The following is a 20,721-nucleotide window of genomic DNA, read 5'->3' as shown; positions in this document are numbered from 1 at the left end:
GATCACAACTCATACCCAGTTTGCTGCCATTCTTAGAATATTTTTAATTAAATTTTTTCAGGACACTGAAGAAATATACACACAAACACCATACTTTTTCCTTTCCTCCAAATGATTATTTTCCACTTACCTTGCCACTGATGACTTCTTCTACTCGTTCTTGGGGTGTCTGTCCAGCTTTCTGCCTCACCAAAACATACACCAAATTCACCTTCGGACAAGACCTCAGCAACTTTTCCAGAAGTACCTTCCCTAGGAAACCGGTAGCTCCAGTGAGGAGAACATTCTTGCCTTCATAGTATTCTGGGATTGAAACCATTCTGATCCTAAGGAAAACAAACAAGCATCAAAGATTTATGTTCATTCTTATGTACTAAAATCTCTTGGCATCCAAATAAATATTTTAAAGGACAGGCAAAAATCAAAGTTGAGTGTTAACAAAAGGAGACTTTAACCTCTGGTTCATTGCCGTAAGGTGGAAAATAAGGAACCACAACTATGGCTTCTAATCCCTGTGTTCTCCCCCTGGATCACCTCAGACAAGTCACTCTCCTCTGAACCTGGGTTTCACAATTTGTACTAAATGGCTTATAAAAAGTTCTTCCAGCAATAAGAACTCAAATCTTCATTGAACGCTCACTTAAGCCAAACACGAATGAATGGTGTCTCTCTGTCTCCAAAAGGATTTATAACACCAAATAGAGGTCAGCAGCAAGACTCAATTGCCCAGCTTGTATAACATCGCCAGGTGTCATATTCACCTATCATCACCAGTTGAAACAAGAAGAGGTAACACCAAGTCTTTTTTCCTACATTTCTATAGTGACAATATATCCAAAAGGTGCTTCAATCTCCCTTTTAAAAAAGCCAAACTAGAAATATATGAGCTGACTTATCATCTTTATCCAAATTCTACTGAAACAGCAGAAAAGATAGTATGCTAAGAGAATGAAGAAAAGAACCATAGAAATGGGGGGGGGGGGGGGGGGCGGGGAGAAACAAGATGCAGGATTCATGCAGTATGTCACTATGCAAAGCTCAAACACATTTAAAACAATGCTCTTTATTGTTTAGAAATACATACAATATTAACAGATGCATGAGAGGATGTGTAATACAATCAAAGAAAAGAATAGGGAGCTTCAATTGTACTTATTTTTTATTTAAGCTGTGGAGTAGATACATGTGTTTTATGTCCAAACTTTTCATAACTGTAAGAAAATTCATGATAATATGAAAATAAGAAACAGACCCGTCAACAAGCAGAAGGAAGGAAGAGAATGAGGAAAGGGAAAGGAAGGGAAAGGGGAAGCAACATGAAAAAAAGGGAGGGAAAGGAAAAAAAGGTAGGGAAGAATTTCTAAAAGAAACATGAAGCTAATTGGCTAAAGCTGTAGCAGAAGAAATAACAAACTGACCAAAACAAGCATATGCAAGGACTATTAGGAAGCAAGAGCTGTCCCAACCCCCTGAACACCAAACTAAGGAAAAGAAGCTGAGTTAAGGGAAATCAATTTATTAAAAGCTCCTAAGAAAACAGTAAAGCCACTCATGACAGTCTTACTTCCTGTATAAACTTTGATTCCTCAGGCTTAAGTGTCCAGATCTGAGAAGAGGATCCAGCATGGGGGTGCTAAGGATAAAACAGAAGTAGGGCTGAGCTTGAGGTTGTTCCAAACTTCCACAAAAGGAAGGTAGGAGATCAGAAAAGGAAACAAATACAACCAAAGGAAAAAAAGTCTTCATAGCACTGGAGCCCCAAAATAAGTTTCATGTCCCCAGCCTAACTAGCTGCTACTAGCCCTTAAAACAAACTCATGCAAAGCTCTCAATCAGTAATTCCATTTGGAGAAAAGTTCTTTTGGAAAAACAGATCTCAAAACACTGAGAAGAAGCCAATGTCAGCCACCAAAAGCAACCTTTGTAAATATAAATAGATAACCAAAGATCACTATGAAGTACTTACAAATTAAGATGGACCAAAATGAAAAGCAATAGAATCAACCACGAAGGAAACTAAGATAATGAAAATTTTAAAGAGTTTAAATTCTAATAAATTTCCTCTAAGTGATTCACAACAACATTGGATCCATAAAATAACAAACCACTGTGAAAAAGGAACAAAAAATAAAATAGCACTTGGAAATCATAAATTCAGTTTATAAAGAAAATCCAATAAATATACACAAACTATTAGAATTATCAAGTGAATTTAAGGTCACTAGATACAATGTTTACATAGAAAAAAATATTTCTGTATACCAGCAACACACAGAAAACAAAGTAAAAAAAATATACACAACTATACTGTCAATAATACCATTCATAACACACACACAAAAATCATAGAAAATAGCAAGTATTGATGAGGATGTAGAAAAACTGGAACTGAACCCATGAACATTGCTGGTAGAAATGGAAAACAGTTCAGTTGCTGTGGGAGTTTGGTGCTTTCTCAAAAAATTAAGTATTACCCTGCAATTTTATTCCTGGGTTTGCAAAAGAACTGCAAGCCAATATTCAAAAAAGTACATGTATCTGAATGTTTGTAACTGTTCACAACAGACATTTAGCTTGTTTGGTTCTTTAGTTTCCTCCTCTCTAAAATAGTCGCAGACCCACCTGCCCCCCTCACTTTATAGCATTTGCATGAGGACTAAACTTAACAACACATAAAAAACTGGGCACATAATTACATTACCTTATTCCTCTTCCCTCAACATATTTGACACTCATTCTCAGTCTGATCCCTAAGTAGTCAGTCTAATCTATAATATTTCAGTCTAAAAATCCTTAATGGTCCTTTTTTTCTATAATCATTTACTTATGAGTATAATTTTTAGAGTAGGAAAGAAATAGACTAATAGCTATTTTATAAAAGTAGGTTACAATAGCATAGCTACTTTTTTAAAATGCATTTTATTGATTTTTTTACAGAGAGGAAGGGAGAGGGATAGTTAGAAACATCGATGAGATAGAAACATCGATCAGCTGCCTCCTACATACCTCCTACTGGGGATGTGCCCAAAACCAAGGTACAAGTGGAATCAAACCTGAGACCCCTCAGTCTGAAGACCAATGCTCTATCCACCAAGCCAGCCATGGCCTAATAGCTATTTTATCTCTGGATACATATTGGTATATTCACATGCACATTTACCCATTTTTAGTTTATTTTTATATTTTTTAGATATTTTTATTGATTTTTAGAGATGAGGGGAGAGGGAGAGATAGAAACATCAATCATGAGAGAGAATCATTGATTGGCTGCCTCCTGCACACCCCCCTCTTGGGAATCAAGCCCCCAACTCGGGAATATGCCCTTGACCGGAATCGAAGCATGGGACCCTTCAGTACACAGGCCAATGCTCTATCCACTGAGCCAAACAAGATAAGGTTACCCATTTTTAATTTTGGAAAGAAATTAATGACTTTAGTAGAAGTAGGCTTAAACCAAACTTCTGAGGGTTGACACAACAATTGACAAGTGATACCTAATAACTAGCTGAAAGAAGGGATAACAAGTCTTCAAATGCTTCCTAAGGTGGGAAGTCATACTATGGTCTCAGCATAGCTTTATTAAAAACAATATAATAAGTAATCCCTCTACCATAGGGGTCTCAAACTTGTAGATGATAGTATAAATCTGGAGCTCTCCTAACATTACTAGTACAGTGAAAATGGGTACAGTTACTTGAAAAACTGGTAGGTAGTATTTACTAAGGAACACCGGAAGATGTGAAGAACAAGAAGATTCATAGAGGTATTGTTTGTAACACCTTAAAAGTGGAAAAATTCAAATATCCATCAAAGGTAAAATAGATAAATAGCACATTTTACAGAAAAATTCTACATGGCAATGAAGAAATGAGTTCTCAAATTTTAGCTAAAGAACCCAGATGCAAAAGGATACATCTAGTGCCATTCCATTTACATAAACTTCAAAGAAAAGTAAATTAATCTAGGAGTCAGATGTTACCATATTGGTTACCTCTGGGGAGAAGGGTAGAACATTAGTGGGTCTTCTGGGGCTCTAATATTTTCTACTTCTTGACCTGTCTCTGATTACATGAATGAATTCACTTTATGATTATTCACTGGTTAAGCTGTATTAGACTTCAAAGAAAGTTTCTTAAGATGCTCTTTGCTACACAGATACACAAAACCTTGGCTTATCCACAGTTGTTTTCTGTGATATTGTAATTTATAATAAAAAATATATATCTGGTATTCACCCCATTCCTGGCTCACAGCCTCTAAAATCCTTGGAATTTCCTAAGTCAGGAAAGCAAATAAACAGGTATCTCCTATATGTTAATGAGGTGACATTTGGACCACACCCAAGGGTGGAGGCTGGTTGCAATAGGAGCCAACAATGTGGTCAGAAGATTGGAATTTTTAGCCCCACCCCCTGAAATCCCAGGAGGGGAGAGAGGCTGGAGGTTAGCCAATGACTTAGACCAGTGTTTCCCAAACTTTTGACATATGTGCACCCCTTCTATAATTTTCGTAACGCTGAGTACCCCTCGTACTCATGAGAACGTAGAATTAGGCGCAGCTAAGCACGGTGCAACTCGTACCCCACCAAACTCTTCCCGTACCCCTGGGGGTACGAATACCACACTTTGGGAAACACTGATAGACAATCATGATTATATAATAAAAAACAGAAGGACAGCTCATCACCCCCTTTTAAAGAGCTTCCACACTGGAGAGCTAGAACTATTCCATTTGCCACTATACTGTGCCCCAAGCTACACAAAGTCAGAAACTCCTTTGTTCAGGGCTACACCTTATGTATCTCTTCAACTGGCTGTCAATTTGTATTCTTGAATATCCTTTGGAATAAATCGGTAAACTAGTGAGTAAATGGATTTTCTTGAGTTCTGTGAGCCTTCTAGCAAATTAATTGAACCCAAGGAGGGGGTTGTAGGAACCTCTGATTTAGAGCCATTCAGTCACAAGAACAGGTAACAATTTGGACTTTCAATTTGCATCTTAAGTTGAAAGGGTCATTGGAACATCAAATGTGTAGCCAATAAAGCAGAAGGTAACAAAACAACCTGAGCTTGTCATGGGCATCTGGGGAATTTGATGCTATTTCCAGATAGCTAGGGTCAGAATTGAGTTGACTTCTTGAATACCCTGCTAGCATGTTGGAGCTCCCAGATATACTTTGGAATTGGGTCTAGGAACTGTTTCTACTTTTATACTACAACAGCAGAGTTGAGTAGTCATAATAACCAAGACTTTATAGCCCACAAAGTCTAAAATATTTACTGTCTTGTCCTTTACAGAAAAAGTTTGTGGACCCTGGCCTAGACCAAGATCCTGAGTTTCTGTCCCAGTTCCTGGATTAACATTCTGTTTCCCCCCTGAGCCTTAAACATGGATTTGAACTCCATTCCTCCTGGCTGAACTTCTCACAATCTGCCTAGCTCTCATCAGTTTTCTCTCCCCAGAACCTGTCCCTAAACCTAAAGCCTCTACTTGAATAAGCCACAGACTAGATGCAAAATGAAGACATGACCTTTTCAAGGTGTATAAAAAAGAAAATCTGTGTTTTCATAAGAAAGCCCATTAAGATAAGATGTTCAGGGGTGAGACTTGGACAATATTATTTTGGGAAAAAAGGCTACAAGTCAACAAGAGCAAAGAATATAATTCTGTCACAAACTCAGAAGCCCTGGACCACTATTAAAAAAAAAAAAAACTTGATACAAAAATAAAAACACACACAGAATTTAAAGAGGTCAAAAGCTAACTTAACACTGGCAAGATATAAAGGTCTGTTTATATACTGAATACAAGTCTAAAAGAACCTAGATTATTCTCCTCTACAGATGTTGATGTTATTTACAATTTTTTAAACTGTAAATTTATATTTACAAAGATTATATATGAGGAATGGGTGGAAATATACATACATAATACCACATAAATATGAAAATTCAAAAAAAAAAAACTTCATTGACGATGAAGGAATCTTATATACATATACCTATGCTTCCTCCCTTCCCCATCTTCCCCCGTATATTGTTCCACTAAAAGGGAAAGATGGATTAGGAATCACTAATCAATGGAAATTAATAGCTACTAATCCAGAAGTTCATGAACAAGTTGGATGTGTATCCAGGAACATATTAAAGTTTCATCCAAAACATTATTGTGCTTGCATGTATTTATATGTGTGTGTTCAAGTATGCACACCACGCATGCTCTCTACCTTTTTCTAGGGGAAGAATCCACTGCTTTTATTAGATTCTCAAAGAGGTTAATGAGCCTAAACAGTTTAAAATTACTATCAAATTTTATGTGTATTATTTATGTACACTGGAGCAAAGGGAGACTTAACATGAAGAGAACAGAGCCTCTTGGGCACTAATTAAAAACCCCATTCACATCTAATATGGACTAAAAATGTGTAAATGGTTAAAACATAATTATATCAATCTCCCTTGGGGCCTGTTTTGGATTGAATTGTGTACCCCCTAAAAAGATAAATTGAAATCCTAAACCCTAGTACCTCAGAATGAGACTTTATTTGGAAACAGGAGTTTTGAAGATATAAATAGTTAAGGTAAATGATGTCACACTAGAGTAGGTGTCCTTATAAATGGGCCATGTGAAGATACAGAAATTCACAGGGAGAATCCCATGTGACAACAAAAGCACATGTTGGAGGCAGAAATTGGAGTTATACAGCTATAGGCCAAGGAATGCCAAATTTACCAACAAACAAAAAAAAAAGATAGGAAGAGGCAAGGAATGATTCCTTTACATGTTTCACAGGGAACATGGATTTTTTACTTCTAGCCTCCATAACTGTGAAATAATAAATTTGTTGTTTTTGGCTACCCACTTTGTTACAGCAACCCTAAGGAACTAGCAGAAGGCCAAATATCATAGTAACTAAAAGTAAGGCACAGAACAAAATGCCTTCTAAAGATGATGCATATGCTCTCGTGACACAGTAAATACACATGACAGAGTTTCAGTTACCAAAAAGCCCTCTTACTAAAAACCTAAGATGGAATGGCTTTTCCAAATGGCCATAGGAAAGAATGGTAGAGAAAAGTTTATATAAAAAGGTAGGAAATCAAAATAAGGTTAAGTTGAGATCCCAGAACAAATCATTGGGGTGTATTTCTAACTGCACATCTGCATATTGTCAAATCTCAATATAGTAACAGATTCAGAAAATGAAGTCTTCAGATTATCTATTGCTGTATACCAAAATCACTAAAACACAGTGTCTTAAAATAATAATTATTTTATTCTTCCTCACAATATCTGTGCATTAGAAATTGGGAAGGGCTTGACTAAGCAGTTCTAGCTGAACAGTTTCTAGCTCCTGATCCTCTTTAGATGATCTTGCTACATGAGGCAGTTTTTGGGTTTCCCTATGAGGATCTCAGGCTAAACTGCTTACAAAACTGCTAAATGTTTCAAGACAAATATTCTAGTGAGCTAGGTAGAAGCTATTCAAGTCTTTTACTTTCTGATCCTGCTTTGAAAGTCCCACAGTATAACTTCTGCCTTGTTCTATTGGTTACAAATGATTCAAAAGACCATCCAAATACAAGGAGAGGAGACATAAATCCCACCTTAGGGTAAGAGAAGAGTTCACGTCATCCTAAAATGGGAGATACTGTTACAACCATCTTTAGAAAATATAATCTGCCACGAAGGGCATGGTGAAATAACTGCTTGTTACTCTTGAGACTATTCACCATTTAATCCATGTTACATCTACTTCAATGTGGCTAGGGAATGAATTGTTCCTGACTACATTTTTTAATCACCCCAAATGCCTTTAAAAAATATATATGATCCCATGGGTCTCACAGTTGGAAATGTTTTGCTACCAAATAACCTCCTTTACTTAATAAAAACTGTCATCATTCCATGTTCATGTAATTGTGAGCTTGTAACCAGTAAGTTACCTCTTGGAGTTAACACACTTCTAGACAAAAGAAAACTAACTCATTTTAGTTAAACTAATGAAGAGGTCTTACCTTGTAAGTAAGTATATACTTTCTTTTAATATCTGTGATAGACTCCCATCTGGAGGCAAATTGGGAACTACTGGTTTATTGGTTCTAAAAAGTCCAGAATCTTTAGTGTTTTAAGATGCAACATAAAAGAAAACATCCTCTGAAAGTAAACTATAAGGAGCAAATAAAGGGGCAAAATGCAAACTCAAAATGTACAAACTACTTACTGTAGTTTGCTAATCAGAATAGTGGGTTCCTTTTTAAAATTAAGGCTTATAAGGCATTTTTTTAAAACAAAAGAGTAGCTGTAGCATCTTGGTTAACATTTCTTTTTCAATAAAGATGCTAGTGTCCAACCCTGTTGTTAGCACCCATTGAAGTAGATATAATGGCCACTGTGTTTGCCTACACAGACCCTATACCAGTACTTAACTCTCTGTATCCTATTTTCCTCAATGTCGAAGGTACTTCTTGATAATAAGTAATTTCAATAGGTTCATTAGTCCTTAGGGCACTACACAAGTATTTTGTACACTGACGTTGGTTCCTAAGCATGGCACTTTTATAAGAGTTAAAAATGCCTCTAAGGCCTCATTATTCTGAAAAATATTATACACTTAGAATTCCTGAGTGATGTAACTATCATACACAAAGACATCTTATGAAGTCAAGTTCTGCCCCATCAGTGAGGAAATGTCAATTCTATAGCATTAAAATTATCTGCTAATAAGCAAAATTTTCAGCAATATCCATTTTCTTTTGTGTATGTCTCTGTCCTCAAGGCCTGAACCAGTAGGGTAACTTCTCTACTTTAAAGCCTACAGAAGAAAGGCTGTGCTCTTGTTAACACAGTTTTGCAATAAACTGTCTCTTTGCTTGCAAAAATATGTAATCAAAGCTGTGTTAGGGGAAACTAATATTTCAAAAGTAATTTCTGTAAGTCACACGATTCCTTTTTAAACAAACTATTATACTATAATCTCTCCTTACCGTAATAAAAGTATTTTCATGCTAAGAAATAAAATTTTTATTCTAATACTTTCAGACTCAGAAAAGTGAAATGCATTTCAGAAATAGTATTCCAAAATACACTAGATTACCTTCTAAGGTAATGACCCAAAAATGGGCCAGACTACCCAGGGTCTACAAATTATTTAAAAAAACATTACCTTCCTTTGATCCATAAGGCTCCTTATGAATATACTTAGTCAGATATTAAGAGTTACAAAAATGAACATGCTCATGTACCAAAGATTTTAATTTGTACATAATTAATAACTGTTTGCTGCAATACTGCAAAGCTCCTACACCACATATGCACACTCAAAGCTTGAATTCTTTCACATTTTTTATTTTTTTATTTATTGATTAATTTTAATCCTCACCCAAGGATATTTTTCCAGTGATTTTTAGGGAGAGTGGAAGAGAAAGGGAAAGATAGAAACATCAATGTGAGAGAAAACACATCAATTGGTTTCCTCCTGCAGGAGACCCGACCAGGACCCACACCAGGGAAAAGCCTGCAACCAAGGTACATGCCCTTGACCAGAATGAAACCCAGGGCCCTTTGGTTTGCAGGCCAACGCTCCATCTGCTGAACAAAAGCAGCTAGGATTATTTATTGATTGATTTTACAGAGGAAGGGAGAAAAAGAGAAAAACACTGATTTGTTGTTCCATCTATGTATGCATTCACTGGGTGTTTCTTGTATGTGCCTTGATCAGGGATCCAACACTCAACGTTCACATATTGGAATAATGCTCTAATCAACTAAGCTACCTGGCCAGGGCCAAAAAATTGAATTATTTTTACTTTTTTGTTTTCTTTGATGCAAAAGCTTTATATTGTTTCCATTTGGTCTAATGCATGGAAGAGGGCTTCAGGGTGGTTAAAAGAATGGTGAGTGGTTTCAGGCAGAGGCTCAGGTAAAAACCAGACACCAGGGGAATACAGAGGGGCTCCTCAAAGGCCTTTGGGCTCCAAAGACCCCTTGTTATGCTTGAGGCTGAGCCTTTCAAAGAGATACTCGCCCAGCCCAGCCTGGGAGCCGCCCAGCTCAGCCTCGGGGCCGCCCAGCCCAGTTTGGAGGTCGCCCAGCCAAGTTTGGGGGTCATCTGGCCCAGCCTTGGTGCTGGTCACTCTGCGGAAGTTAGTCAGCTGGTCGCCCATCTTCTTGATGAGATTCACTTGCTCAACGAGGAAGTGTTTCTCTAGGATGTAACTGAGCTGAGGGTCTTTATGGGCAGAACCCAGGGCATGCAGCTTCAAAAGAGATTGGTTCAGGTTCTTCTCTAAGGCCAGGGCAGCTTCCATGGCGTCTTGAGTTTTGTCCCACTCATCGTGGGAAGGCTTCTGCACATCTTGGAGAACAATGCGGCCACCTCGCTGGTTTTGCATCTTAAAAAGAAGCTCAGCGCCCTTGAACTTCTTATCCTCCAACACTCGGAAGAAGTGGCCCACACCCTGGAGAGCCACATCATCACGGTTGAAATAGAAGCCCAGAGAGAGGTAAGTGTAAGAGGCATGCAGATGCATGTTGGCCAGACGGTTGATCTCAGCCTCCACTTCGGTGGAATAATTCTGACGAATCTGGGAGCTCATGGTTGTTCAGTAAAAGGAGTTAAGGTTAAAAACAACAACAACAACAACAACAACAAAAACGGTGTTGGCTGGTCTCAAATGCTGAGGATGGCTGAGGTGGTTCCTCGAAGGTGATGACTGGAAAAGAGGTTGGAGGATGGTCAGAGGCTGGAAGAAGGGACATCCCTGGGTCTGTTCCACCCAAACACGGTTGAAGCAAGAGAAAGATCTGGGAGACCACCAAGGGCACTGCCTTAAATTCTTTAATTTGCTAAAGGGACACTCACTGCCAGTGAAGTGGTGTTGTCTTTAGCAGATCATGGTTCTCAATTACCATTATTCTTCCTTTTCAATTAAAAATTACCATTAGGTAAACATTATTGTCATTTTGGCTTTAGTTGTTTTAGTCAAACTTCAGAATGTATTGTACATTTGTATTACTAGGATTTTAGGCCTATGTTTTTCTAACTAGTCTAGGCTTTAAGACAAATAGTATATTTTTTGTGATTCAATGAGCAACCATCCATATTCCTAACTGCTAAAGAAAATCCCTCTTCTCCCAAAATGCTTGCACTTTGACAATTAGTTGTTATTCCACTAGGTAGTGGGAATTATTGAACTAAAGAATGACCCAGCTAAAGGGTCAGGATTAAAAAAGCTTGAGCGTCACTGTTCTAAGAGTCCTTACGCTGACTATAGGGTCACTAATTAGGGACAGGTCTTCTCCCTGGCAACCAGGTCTACACCAACCAAATGTGACATGAGGACTTGGAATCAGAGCCTTTCGTGGAAGCAGTAACTTCCCTGAACTTGAATGTCAATAAGCCTCTAGTCTTTAGTTCTGAATGAGAAACTTCCAAGAACTATCTTAAAATGACTAAATCTCTTAGCAAACCCTCTTCTCAGAAATCATTTTTTGGCTTACCTTTAAAACCTTGCAGGTTCATAGAACAGTTTTCAACTAAATGCTGTTAGGCATGGATCACCAGCCCAGAAAGGTATAGAAAACATGAGGAAACTGATGATTTTTGGAGATATATATATATATATATATATATGAATTTCATGCACAGGCCTCTAGTTATAATACAAAACTTCAGGGAATTCATCAATTTATTAATTGACAATCAAAGTCACAATGTATCAACAATTTATCAATTGGCAATCCAAGTCACAAAATATCTTAAAAACCCTAGTGTTAAGATACTTCCTTCTCCATAAACTGAGTTCCAAAAGGAAAAGACAGCCAAAATATATAAGCACAAAAGACTTACAAAAAATCAGTAGGGTAATGAATAACTACACTAATAATGGGACTACCACTAACCACCTGACCTTGGGCATGTCAATTAACTGCTCTGATCATTGGTAAAATTCATTGAAGGGGAGGCCAAATCACTGATGGTTAAGTCTTCTTCTAGCTCTCAAAGTCTATATATCTATTACTAGGTATTAAAATAAGTTGTTGCCTAATAATACATTAGATACTCAGTGAATTATTAACTCTAATTCGTCACAATGGTTATCACTTTAAAATAATACACCTAATACTCACTGATCTTCAATCAATGTACCTGCTCTACAGAGTCAAATGTTCCAATAGCAGCTAATTCACCTGTTCCCATCCCCTGAGGATTCTGCATATGCTAATAACCATTATTTTGACTTCATTTTATAGGTACAATTCACAAGTTTTTAAAACAACATATTACTAAGAAACTTATTTAAGACCAACCTTGAAACTAGATAGATGTTAAGATCTCTGAACTCCACTGAGAATCAATCATCAGCCAAAATATGTCTCTAAAACCCTGTATCACACTAAGGAGTTATTTTAACACAAATGTAAACCTCAAAATACTTTACTAGATTCTTTCATCCACAAATCTTAACTATGTAATGGCAAGATAAGTCAAAGAAATATTTTCCTTTGTTTCTGAAAAAAAATTGTATTTATGCATTTATTCATTCTTATATCATATGTTCTACTTCCTGTTAATTCAGAATAAATAGCAGCCATTATATAAAGTATCATACACTTATTCCAAAATCTTTGGTAAAATCATTACTACATATTGATTAAACCGGCTATAGCTTGCTTTCACCCAAGAATCCAATTAAGAAGTGGTATATTTTTTTAAATTAATATCTGCATAATGAGCTTTATAATTTTATCACTCAATAATAAAATAAAATTAAAAAAAGACTGCTTGTAAAGGGTGAGCAGTACACAGAATTTGAGTTGAATTTAAACTTTAGGCTTTCTGCCTATACATTAAAGAATGGCTCATTAAACCAAAATCCTTAGGCCCCTAAGGATATTTGAGAGTCTTATTAACTCCCTGAAATTATATGAAAAACTAAATGTATATTTTCTGAGGAGATAGCACAAAACTTTAAGGAGATACTCAAACAGGTTCATGACCTTTGACTACGAATCTCTGTATTATGAATATATTTTAAGATTTTATTTCCAGCCCTATTCTGTTTGGCTCAGTGTATAGAGCATCGGCCTGCAAATTGAAGGGTCCCAGGTTTGATTCCAGTCAAGGGCACATGCCCAGGTTGTGGGCTTGATCCCCAGTAGGGGGCATGCAGGAGGCAGACAATTAATGATACTCTCTTCATTGATGTTTCTATCTCTCTCGCTCACTCTTCTTTCCTCTATGAAATCTATAAAATTACATTTTTAAAAAAGATTTTATTTCCAATTAATATTTCTAAATACTTAAGACAATATTCCAAAATAGTAAGATATAATGGTAAGAATTCCTCAAATTCAAGGATTGCTCATGTGACTAGCAAGAATTCCATAAAATAGACAAACTAGATATTTCAAAGTAATTCTAAAACTGTCAAATGGTTAACATTTAAATAGATACACACACACACACACACACACACACACACACACACCTGCCACTATTTAAAACCTCAAAATGACATACTTCAAAGCTCAGCACACACACACACACACAAACACATTCTAGACAAAATGTATCTATTAATACATGTGGTACTAAGATATTCAGAAGGCTTTTTAATGGAATGTGTCAAATAATTCACCATGGACATTCACAAAGTAGTGTGTCCTAATTTGTAATAAAGCAATTGGCTTCTTTCAATTATGAATGTAAAATCTACAGTATATCAATAACATCTTACAGAGGTATAAAAGAAAGATACAGCTGTATATATAACTTATTCTATAAAGCTAAAATTACATTTTTCTACTTGTTTTGTCCATGTGATCACCTCACTTCCCCCACTTAATGTTCTTTCTCCCTGTTAAATCCTACTTTGATTCAGAAATCATGTCATTTCCCACTCTCAATCTCTATAACCAATTTTGACATATGATCTCACTCCATTCTATTTTATATATGCACAGTCTCCCCAATTACATTATTCCTGCTCTACAGATTATGACTAATTTCTTTTGTCCAGCACAACATAATCTAGTCTCCATGTGATATATATATAAAAAAATTCCACTTCACTCTTTTAACACATCTATTGTCACACTTATTATAGTATCTGATAAACATTAGTAAAAATGTCTAGGGATTTGCTTCAAAATAAAATGGGGAAGTGAGTGGAAGTACAGATGAAACAAGATTGACCACAAGTTGATGATTATTAGAGTTACTGATACACATATTATTGTATTTTTATGTTGGCAATTGCCCATAATACAAAGTTTATAAAAGCTTGCCTCTTCTACTAGGAGAGCTTCTTACAGACAGGCCCAAGTGTGCACCTGACCAAGAGAGAAGATAAATTTACTTTACAAAACATATTTCATTCTTTTTTTTTTAATCTTTATTGTTGAAAGTCTTACTTACTAAAGGCCTGTTGCATGAAAATTTGTGCAATAGGCCTTCCTTCCTCTGGCTGCCAGCACTGGTTTTCCTCCGGCATCCGGGACCCAGGCCGCAGCAGAGCCAAGCCTTCAGCCTTCAGGCTTGGCTCTGGCTGCAGTGGAGCTTTCAGTCTTCATTCTTTACTATGTACCTGCATATGCAAATTAACCTGCCATTTTGTTGTGTTAATTTGCATACTCATTCCTGATTGGCTGGTGGTCATCACAGAGGTACGGTCAATTTGCATCTTTCTCTTTTATTAATGTAGACGTCTCCCTTTTTCCCCCATTGACCCCTTCTAGCCAGACCCTACCCCTGGCCTTCACCACCCTATTGTGTGTCCAAGGGGTATGCATATATGCATACAAGTTCTTTGGTTGATCTCTTCCCACTCCGCCACCCCCACCTGCCTTCCCTCTGAGATTCCACAGTTTGTTCCACCATGTTTCTATGTCTCACATTTCATTCTTTAGGCAGAATTTTTTCAGTGAAAGTTCAACAGCTTTCAGATGGTATTCTATTTAAATGATTTTCTTATTAATTCAGATAAAACACATTTGTCCAGTCATTAACTATTTAACAGGCACCTATTTTCTCAGATATCCTGTGCTGGTAAATGCAGGATATCAAAAATAACTCATCTTCTCTAATATACCCTCAAAGATCCATGCGGGAAAATGGGCAGGAGGAAAGACAGGGAGATGAAGAGAAAGAAAGAATAGTAAAAAGCAATAAATACCGTTTTTTAAGAAAGGGATTTATAGCATCCACATTTTTTATTAGAAAGAGGGCAGCTCTAGCCAGTTTGGCTCAGTGGATAATAGAGCCCTGGCCTGCAGACTGAGGGTCTCAGGTTCGATTCTGGTCAAGGGCACGTACCTCATACCTTGGTTGCAGGATCCTCCCCAGTCTGGGCCCTGACCAGGGCTCATGCAGGAGGCAACCAACTGATGTATTTCTCTCACATTAATATTTCTCTCAGTCTTCTCTCTCTTATCCACTCTTTCTAAAAATCATTGGAAAAAATATCCTTGGGTGAGGATTAAAAAAAGAAAGAGGGTACACAGTTTGTTCAAGATAGATAGGTCTGAAAGTTCCCCACCCCACTCCAATTTACAGATGAGGAAACTAAAGTTCAGAAAGGGGAAGTGACTTGCCTCAAATCATATATTAAGTTACTAGCAAAACCAAAATTAAACTCCAATCTGCTGATTCACAGTGCAATGTAAACTTTCTACATCACAGTATCTTTTTTCTATAATATTCACTAGCTAAAGAGAATGACTATTTTATTATTAATATATTCTTCAATTCTATATTATGCTATACTGAAAAAAAAAATTAACTGGTTAAGTAAAGAGAGGAGGTTGGGAAGAAATTGCACACAACAAATTCCTAAAACAGTTATACATAAAGACTATATGTATACACCACACTACCTCAATTCTGAGACACATTGAATTTTAAGACATAGTATACATTTCATAAACATTTTAAAATGAATATAGCACTGTAAATACATCTTCATTTCAAAAAATACTAAAATGTGAGCACACCTCTATTTGTAATATAATGCACTTTATAAAATACAAAAATTGCTATCATTTAAGAGCCATTGTCACAAAACACAAACACACAGAACAAGAATTCCTTCTAAGCATAACAAATAGTTACTAAATACCAAAGGCTATGTGCCATTCATTTCAATTGTAGGTATTCAAGTAAACAAGTTCTTCTTGCATTGCTCATATGCATGAATTCTGGAGTTTTTTGACAAAGCAATGTTTGACTCAGAGTTCGATCACTTATCTTTTCAACCTTTGGAAAATAACTACTCTGAACCCTTCTCTTCATCTGAAAAATGGGATAGCCAACTTAGAGAACTATATGAAAATTAAACGTGGTAATTTAAGAAAAGGACACTACCTAGATGAAATACTGTTTTTTCCCACAATCCCTATGGGCTAAATGAAATTTAAAAACTAGAACTTAGCCCAGCTGGTGTGGCTCAGTGGTTGAGCATAGACCTACAAACCAGGAGGTCATGGCTAGATTCCGGGTCAGGGCATTCGGGTTGCAGGCTCAATCCCCAGGTAGGGGGTGTGCAGGAGGCAGCCAATCAATGACTCTCTCTCATCATTGATGTTTCTATCTCCCTCTCCCTTCCTCTCTGAAATCAATAAAAATATGTACTTTTTTTAAAAAAAAATACTATTCTTGACTTGCAAAATTCCTCCCTTTTTCCTTTAAAGATAAATCTGTACTGGATCCTAGAGCAAATCCTACTAGTTTCCTTTGGAGAAATTTTATGAGAAAAGCTTACTTTCTTGAAATCAGTCTCTATTCTTCTTCAAATTGGGAACAGAAAACAATAAAAAATTTTAAGGGTTTCAGTTCTATGCAAATTCAGCTCTTTCATACTGTCTTACTGAACTGGGACTCTAAGCCCATTACAAACCCACTGAAGACAGGAACTACAGAACCAACGTGTGGGAAGAGGAAAGAATAAAAGGCCAAAAGACAAAGTTGAAATAACTGCACTGATGGTTTGTTTTCTTTTTAACCTTTACTCCGTTTATTAAACACAAAGAAAACAATGTTCAGAAGAGTCAAAACCCTATCTTTATGATTCAGGGTGCTTTAGTCACCTGATCCCTCAGATTAAGAACATGTTCTCCTTCAACATATAGTTTCAGGATGCTTACACTGGTAACAACCCAGATATTCTAAGATGGGAATGTGCCTACAAAGTGGCTCATATGCAGTAGGCACTGAAGTAAAGGCCATCTTTTTCTCTGACTCCAAACACAATTCAGATTAGCATTAGCCCACGCACATATCCCCTATTTCAGTTGAATAATTTGCCCCCACTAATTACAAAAATGCTCATTTTTTTATTTGAAAAAAATACTAAAAGTACAAGCATTTTTAAACCACCCACAATCTTACCAGCCAAAGATCAAAATATTACAAAGAGACATGCCAACATCTTTTCTATGAATTTGACCATAACTGTGATCATACCAAATTTTACATTTGTATAGAGCACTTGCCATTAAACATGATTAACTATTGGCCTGTATTTTAATATCTTCATTTTGGCTTTCTTGAGACTAAATTCACCAATACTTTTCCCTTACCTAACTCAATAGTTTCTTTTCAATCTTTATTCCCTGAGTCTCTCAGCTCTATAGTTTACTGCTGACCACTTCCTCTTTCTTAAAGTTCTAAGTGTCCCTAAACAGTATATTGCTTAGTCCTTCCAACTAATCTTTTTCTCTTTCTTCCCTGACTCTCTTCTGTGAACTCATGATTATCTCTAAAAAAATAAAAATAAAAATGGCTCAGACCTGATCTTTGGATTTGCTATCAACTTTGAATCTCCAGCACTTAATACAGTGCCTGACATGAAGCAGATGCTCAATTAATGTTTATTGACTGGCTGTGCCAATCCTGACCTTATTAGCTGTGTGATCTTGAGCAAATTAAATCTTTCTGAATCTCAGTTCCCTCATCTATAAAACAGGAATAATCAAAGGAATATGATGTTCAGAAAGCTCAAAACAATGGCTGGCACAAAGTAGCATCTAATAAATAATAGTACTATTATCAACATAATCTAGTACAGGACACAAAAATGTTTATTATACATAGTTGAACACCAACTCTACTTATCAACAACCCAACTTACTTTCACCATATTCTCTTATAACTATCAAAAAAATACTTTGCTCTTTCCTTTACTACCTATCTCTAATAATCAACTATTCTCTTACCATAATACAGAATCATCATTTATCAACTAAGCTACACCAAACTTAGTTGAAGTCCACACCCTTAAATTTTCATTCGAACCTTCAATTCTCCTTTAAAGCTTTTTTTCATTTGTCACTCATTATAATCTTCATGTCTTCCAATAACCCAACTTCTAATTCAAAGGATGGTTCAAAACTCACCTCTTCCCAGAAACCTTCCCTGAACAACTCAGATTACTTCTCTGCTCTGAGTCGCCTCAGCACCTGTGAGCACTTGGGTATTCTGTTATACTTAGAGTAAATGTGATCAATGAGTAGCATTACCAAGAAATTCCTCCCACGAAATTATTTCTACATCCCAAAGAATGACTCCTTAGCTATAATGTTTTATTGATCTAGTTAACAAGGAAGCACCCTATACATATACTACAATGAATGCCCTCTCTGGTTTCTGTCCTTGACCCTATACTATTTTATGTTTGTCAAAAGTGCTGAACGGCTTCACATTCTTTTTGTAATATCCTCAAGCAGAAATTATACCTCAGTGCCTATCATCTCCTCCCATTTAATTCCACTGGAAATTAGGTAGTGGAACACTCTTTTCTACTTCCTCTTCTCTGACCCCAACCTCTGCCCTCACCCCACAAATAAAAAATCCAAAAGCTTGAAACAGTGATACACATGTACCATGTCTGTCTTTCCTCTAAATGAAAGGAACTTTGAACCTATTTAGCTATAAAACTTCCCAAGGCTGAAAATTTTCCCAGCAAGCATGATATAATACATAACCAAATTCTACTACATCAAAATAGTTGATGCTGTAGAACAGCAGGGTTGTACTTATAAAATGTTAACTCTCACTTGTGTTTCTGCAAGAACTCCTGCATCATTTCTATGCTAATATTACACTTGCCCACAAGATAAGGTAGTTGAGAAACTTCCCTACAGGGGCAGATTTTCTCAGAGTATCTTCTGACAATGCGTGTAAACCAACAGATACTTTTTTTTTTTTTAATGGAAAGAATCAAGCGATTCTTCACTGCCATCCAATCAAAAGCAAACACGTGTGCCATTAATTCTGAGAGAGTGAGCGTGTGGGCTGCTGCAGCAAAGCAAATTAGATGAACCGAGGGGCGGAAGATCGATCAGCCTCAGCAAAGAGAGTTGTCAAGAGAGGTGTTTAGGCCTCGATGCAGTGTAGTGCAGTGCAGTGCATGAACCTATGAACTTGGCTGACTGATTCCTTCCTGAGACATCTAGTTCTCCTGTCTCTGCCAAAACCGAGTTATTATTTATTACTCACTCACAAAAAGGCCCACACCCTTCAGCCACCACACATAAACCTACCTTGTTGGCTCCTCGTATGGTTTGCCCTAACTGGCCACCTAACGCTCTCTCAGTTAAGGAGCCTCTATCCTCATCTCACCTAAAACCTTTATTATCCTCTCAGTCACCTTCCGGTTTCAGTAGGTGCCGCTTACTCCACATCCCACGTGTCCCCAATGGTCCACATCCCTTAACCTTCAAAAACCCAAGCCTGCCCTCCCTTCACTCCCAGCGGATCCCCCCCCCCCCCCTGCCCCAACCCCTTCTATCAGTGCCTACTTACCAACACTGCACAGCTCTGCACCGTCTCCTCTGGCACCCTTTTCTGAGCATCAACCTTTTCTCATCACTTTCTTCCTCCCCAGACCTGGAATCCTTCAATCACAGGCTTCTCTGGTGCACACCAGCCCCGCTCCTGCTCCTCCTCCTCCTCCGTTAACTACCCTGCCCTGCCCCACCTTCACCACCTCTTCCCGGCCTCCCCGCCCAGGGCAGGAGGCGCCCCCAGGCTCCGCAGCAGCACACCAGGCTCCTCCCTACATCCCTGCTAGCGGTCTCCGCCCTCCGGAGGGCAGCGGGGTGCCCCAACCAGAGACCATCCGGTCCGCAGCCGGCACTCCCAGCCGGGGGCGAGGACGTGGGCGGGGCGCCGGGGGTAACCCCCGGGGCTGGGCCCGGCCTGCCATCCCGGCGCCCGCCAAGCTGCGGCCCGGGCCAGACGGATAGGGGGCCAGCCCCCACCTTCTCCCACCCGGCGCCCTGCCTCTCTCACCTAGATGCACAGGCTGGGGCCTCGCTTTCCCTCGGGTCGTCCACCGATGGCTCCTCCGCCGCCGTCGAGCTCTCCTCACTGGCTCTTTCCACCACCCCGGAGCGGCTGCTAAAGAGCGGACGGGTAGCGGCACGCCCATTGGCTGCGGCCAGCCCTCGCGTCAGCCGGCCCCCAGACCCGGACCGCGGGATGTGACTGGCTGGCGCGGCGCCACGTCTCGACGTCTTGTCCTGATTGGCTGTCTCGCGCCCCCTTTACCAGTAGGACCGCTCACCCGCCTCCCCCGCTTCGGCCTCCCACCGCCCCCCCCCCCCCCAACCCTTTTTTTCATCCGGGAGGGAGGGGGGCGGGGCGGGCGCAGGTTGGAACGCCAACGACCAATGGAAGCGCCGAAAGAGGGTCCGGTAGGTGGGCTCTGCGGCCGGACG

General features: G+C 38.4%; 2 protein-coding genes across 3 annotated transcripts in view; both read right to left on the bottom strand.

Annotated features, from left to right (window-relative positions):
- Positions 1 to 20,445, bottom strand: part of FAR1 (fatty acyl-CoA reductase 1) — a 61,757-nt gene extending 41,312 nt beyond the window's left edge. The window contains exons 1-2 of one of the 2 annotated variants that reach the window (XM_084893986.1): positions 20,294 to 20,445; positions 131 to 326 (exon numbers count right to left, since the gene is read on the bottom strand). In XM_084893986.1, coding sequence (XP_084750112.1) covers positions 131 to 319 — 189 coding nt within the window. In that variant the 5' untranslated portion in view covers positions 320 to 326; positions 20,294 to 20,445. Of the gene's footprint in view, positions 1 to 130; positions 327 to 19,804; positions 20,148 to 20,293 lie in introns of those variants that run through there. The other variant, XM_084893985.1, reaches the window with a different exon arrangement.
- LOC311627463 (ferritin light chain-like) lies at positions 9,333 to 11,446 on the bottom strand. The gene has a single exon (XM_084893988.1). The coding sequence runs from the start codon at positions 10,596 to 10,598 to the stop codon at positions 9,960 to 9,962; it is 639 nt and encodes a 212-aa protein (XP_084750114.1). The 5' UTR covers positions 10,599 to 11,446; the 3' UTR covers positions 9,333 to 9,959.
- Positions 20,446 to 20,721: the final 276 nt, after the last annotated feature.

The sequence above is a fragment of the Pipistrellus hanaki genome (genome assembly GCF_964339955.1).
Source record: "Pipistrellus hanaki genome assembly, chromosome: 9".
Classification (NCBI taxonomy): domain Eukaryota; kingdom Metazoa; phylum Chordata; class Mammalia; order Chiroptera; family Vespertilionidae; genus Pipistrellus; species Pipistrellus hanaki.
Note: the sequence above shows the minus strand (reverse complement) of the source record. Positions and strands in the feature narration are given on the sequence as shown.

Coding starts and splice junctions, on each gene's coding strand:
- LOC311627463 (XM_084893988.1), bottom strand. CDS start 10,598: ATGAGCTCCCAGATTCGTCAGAATTATTCCACCGAAGTGGAGGCTGAG.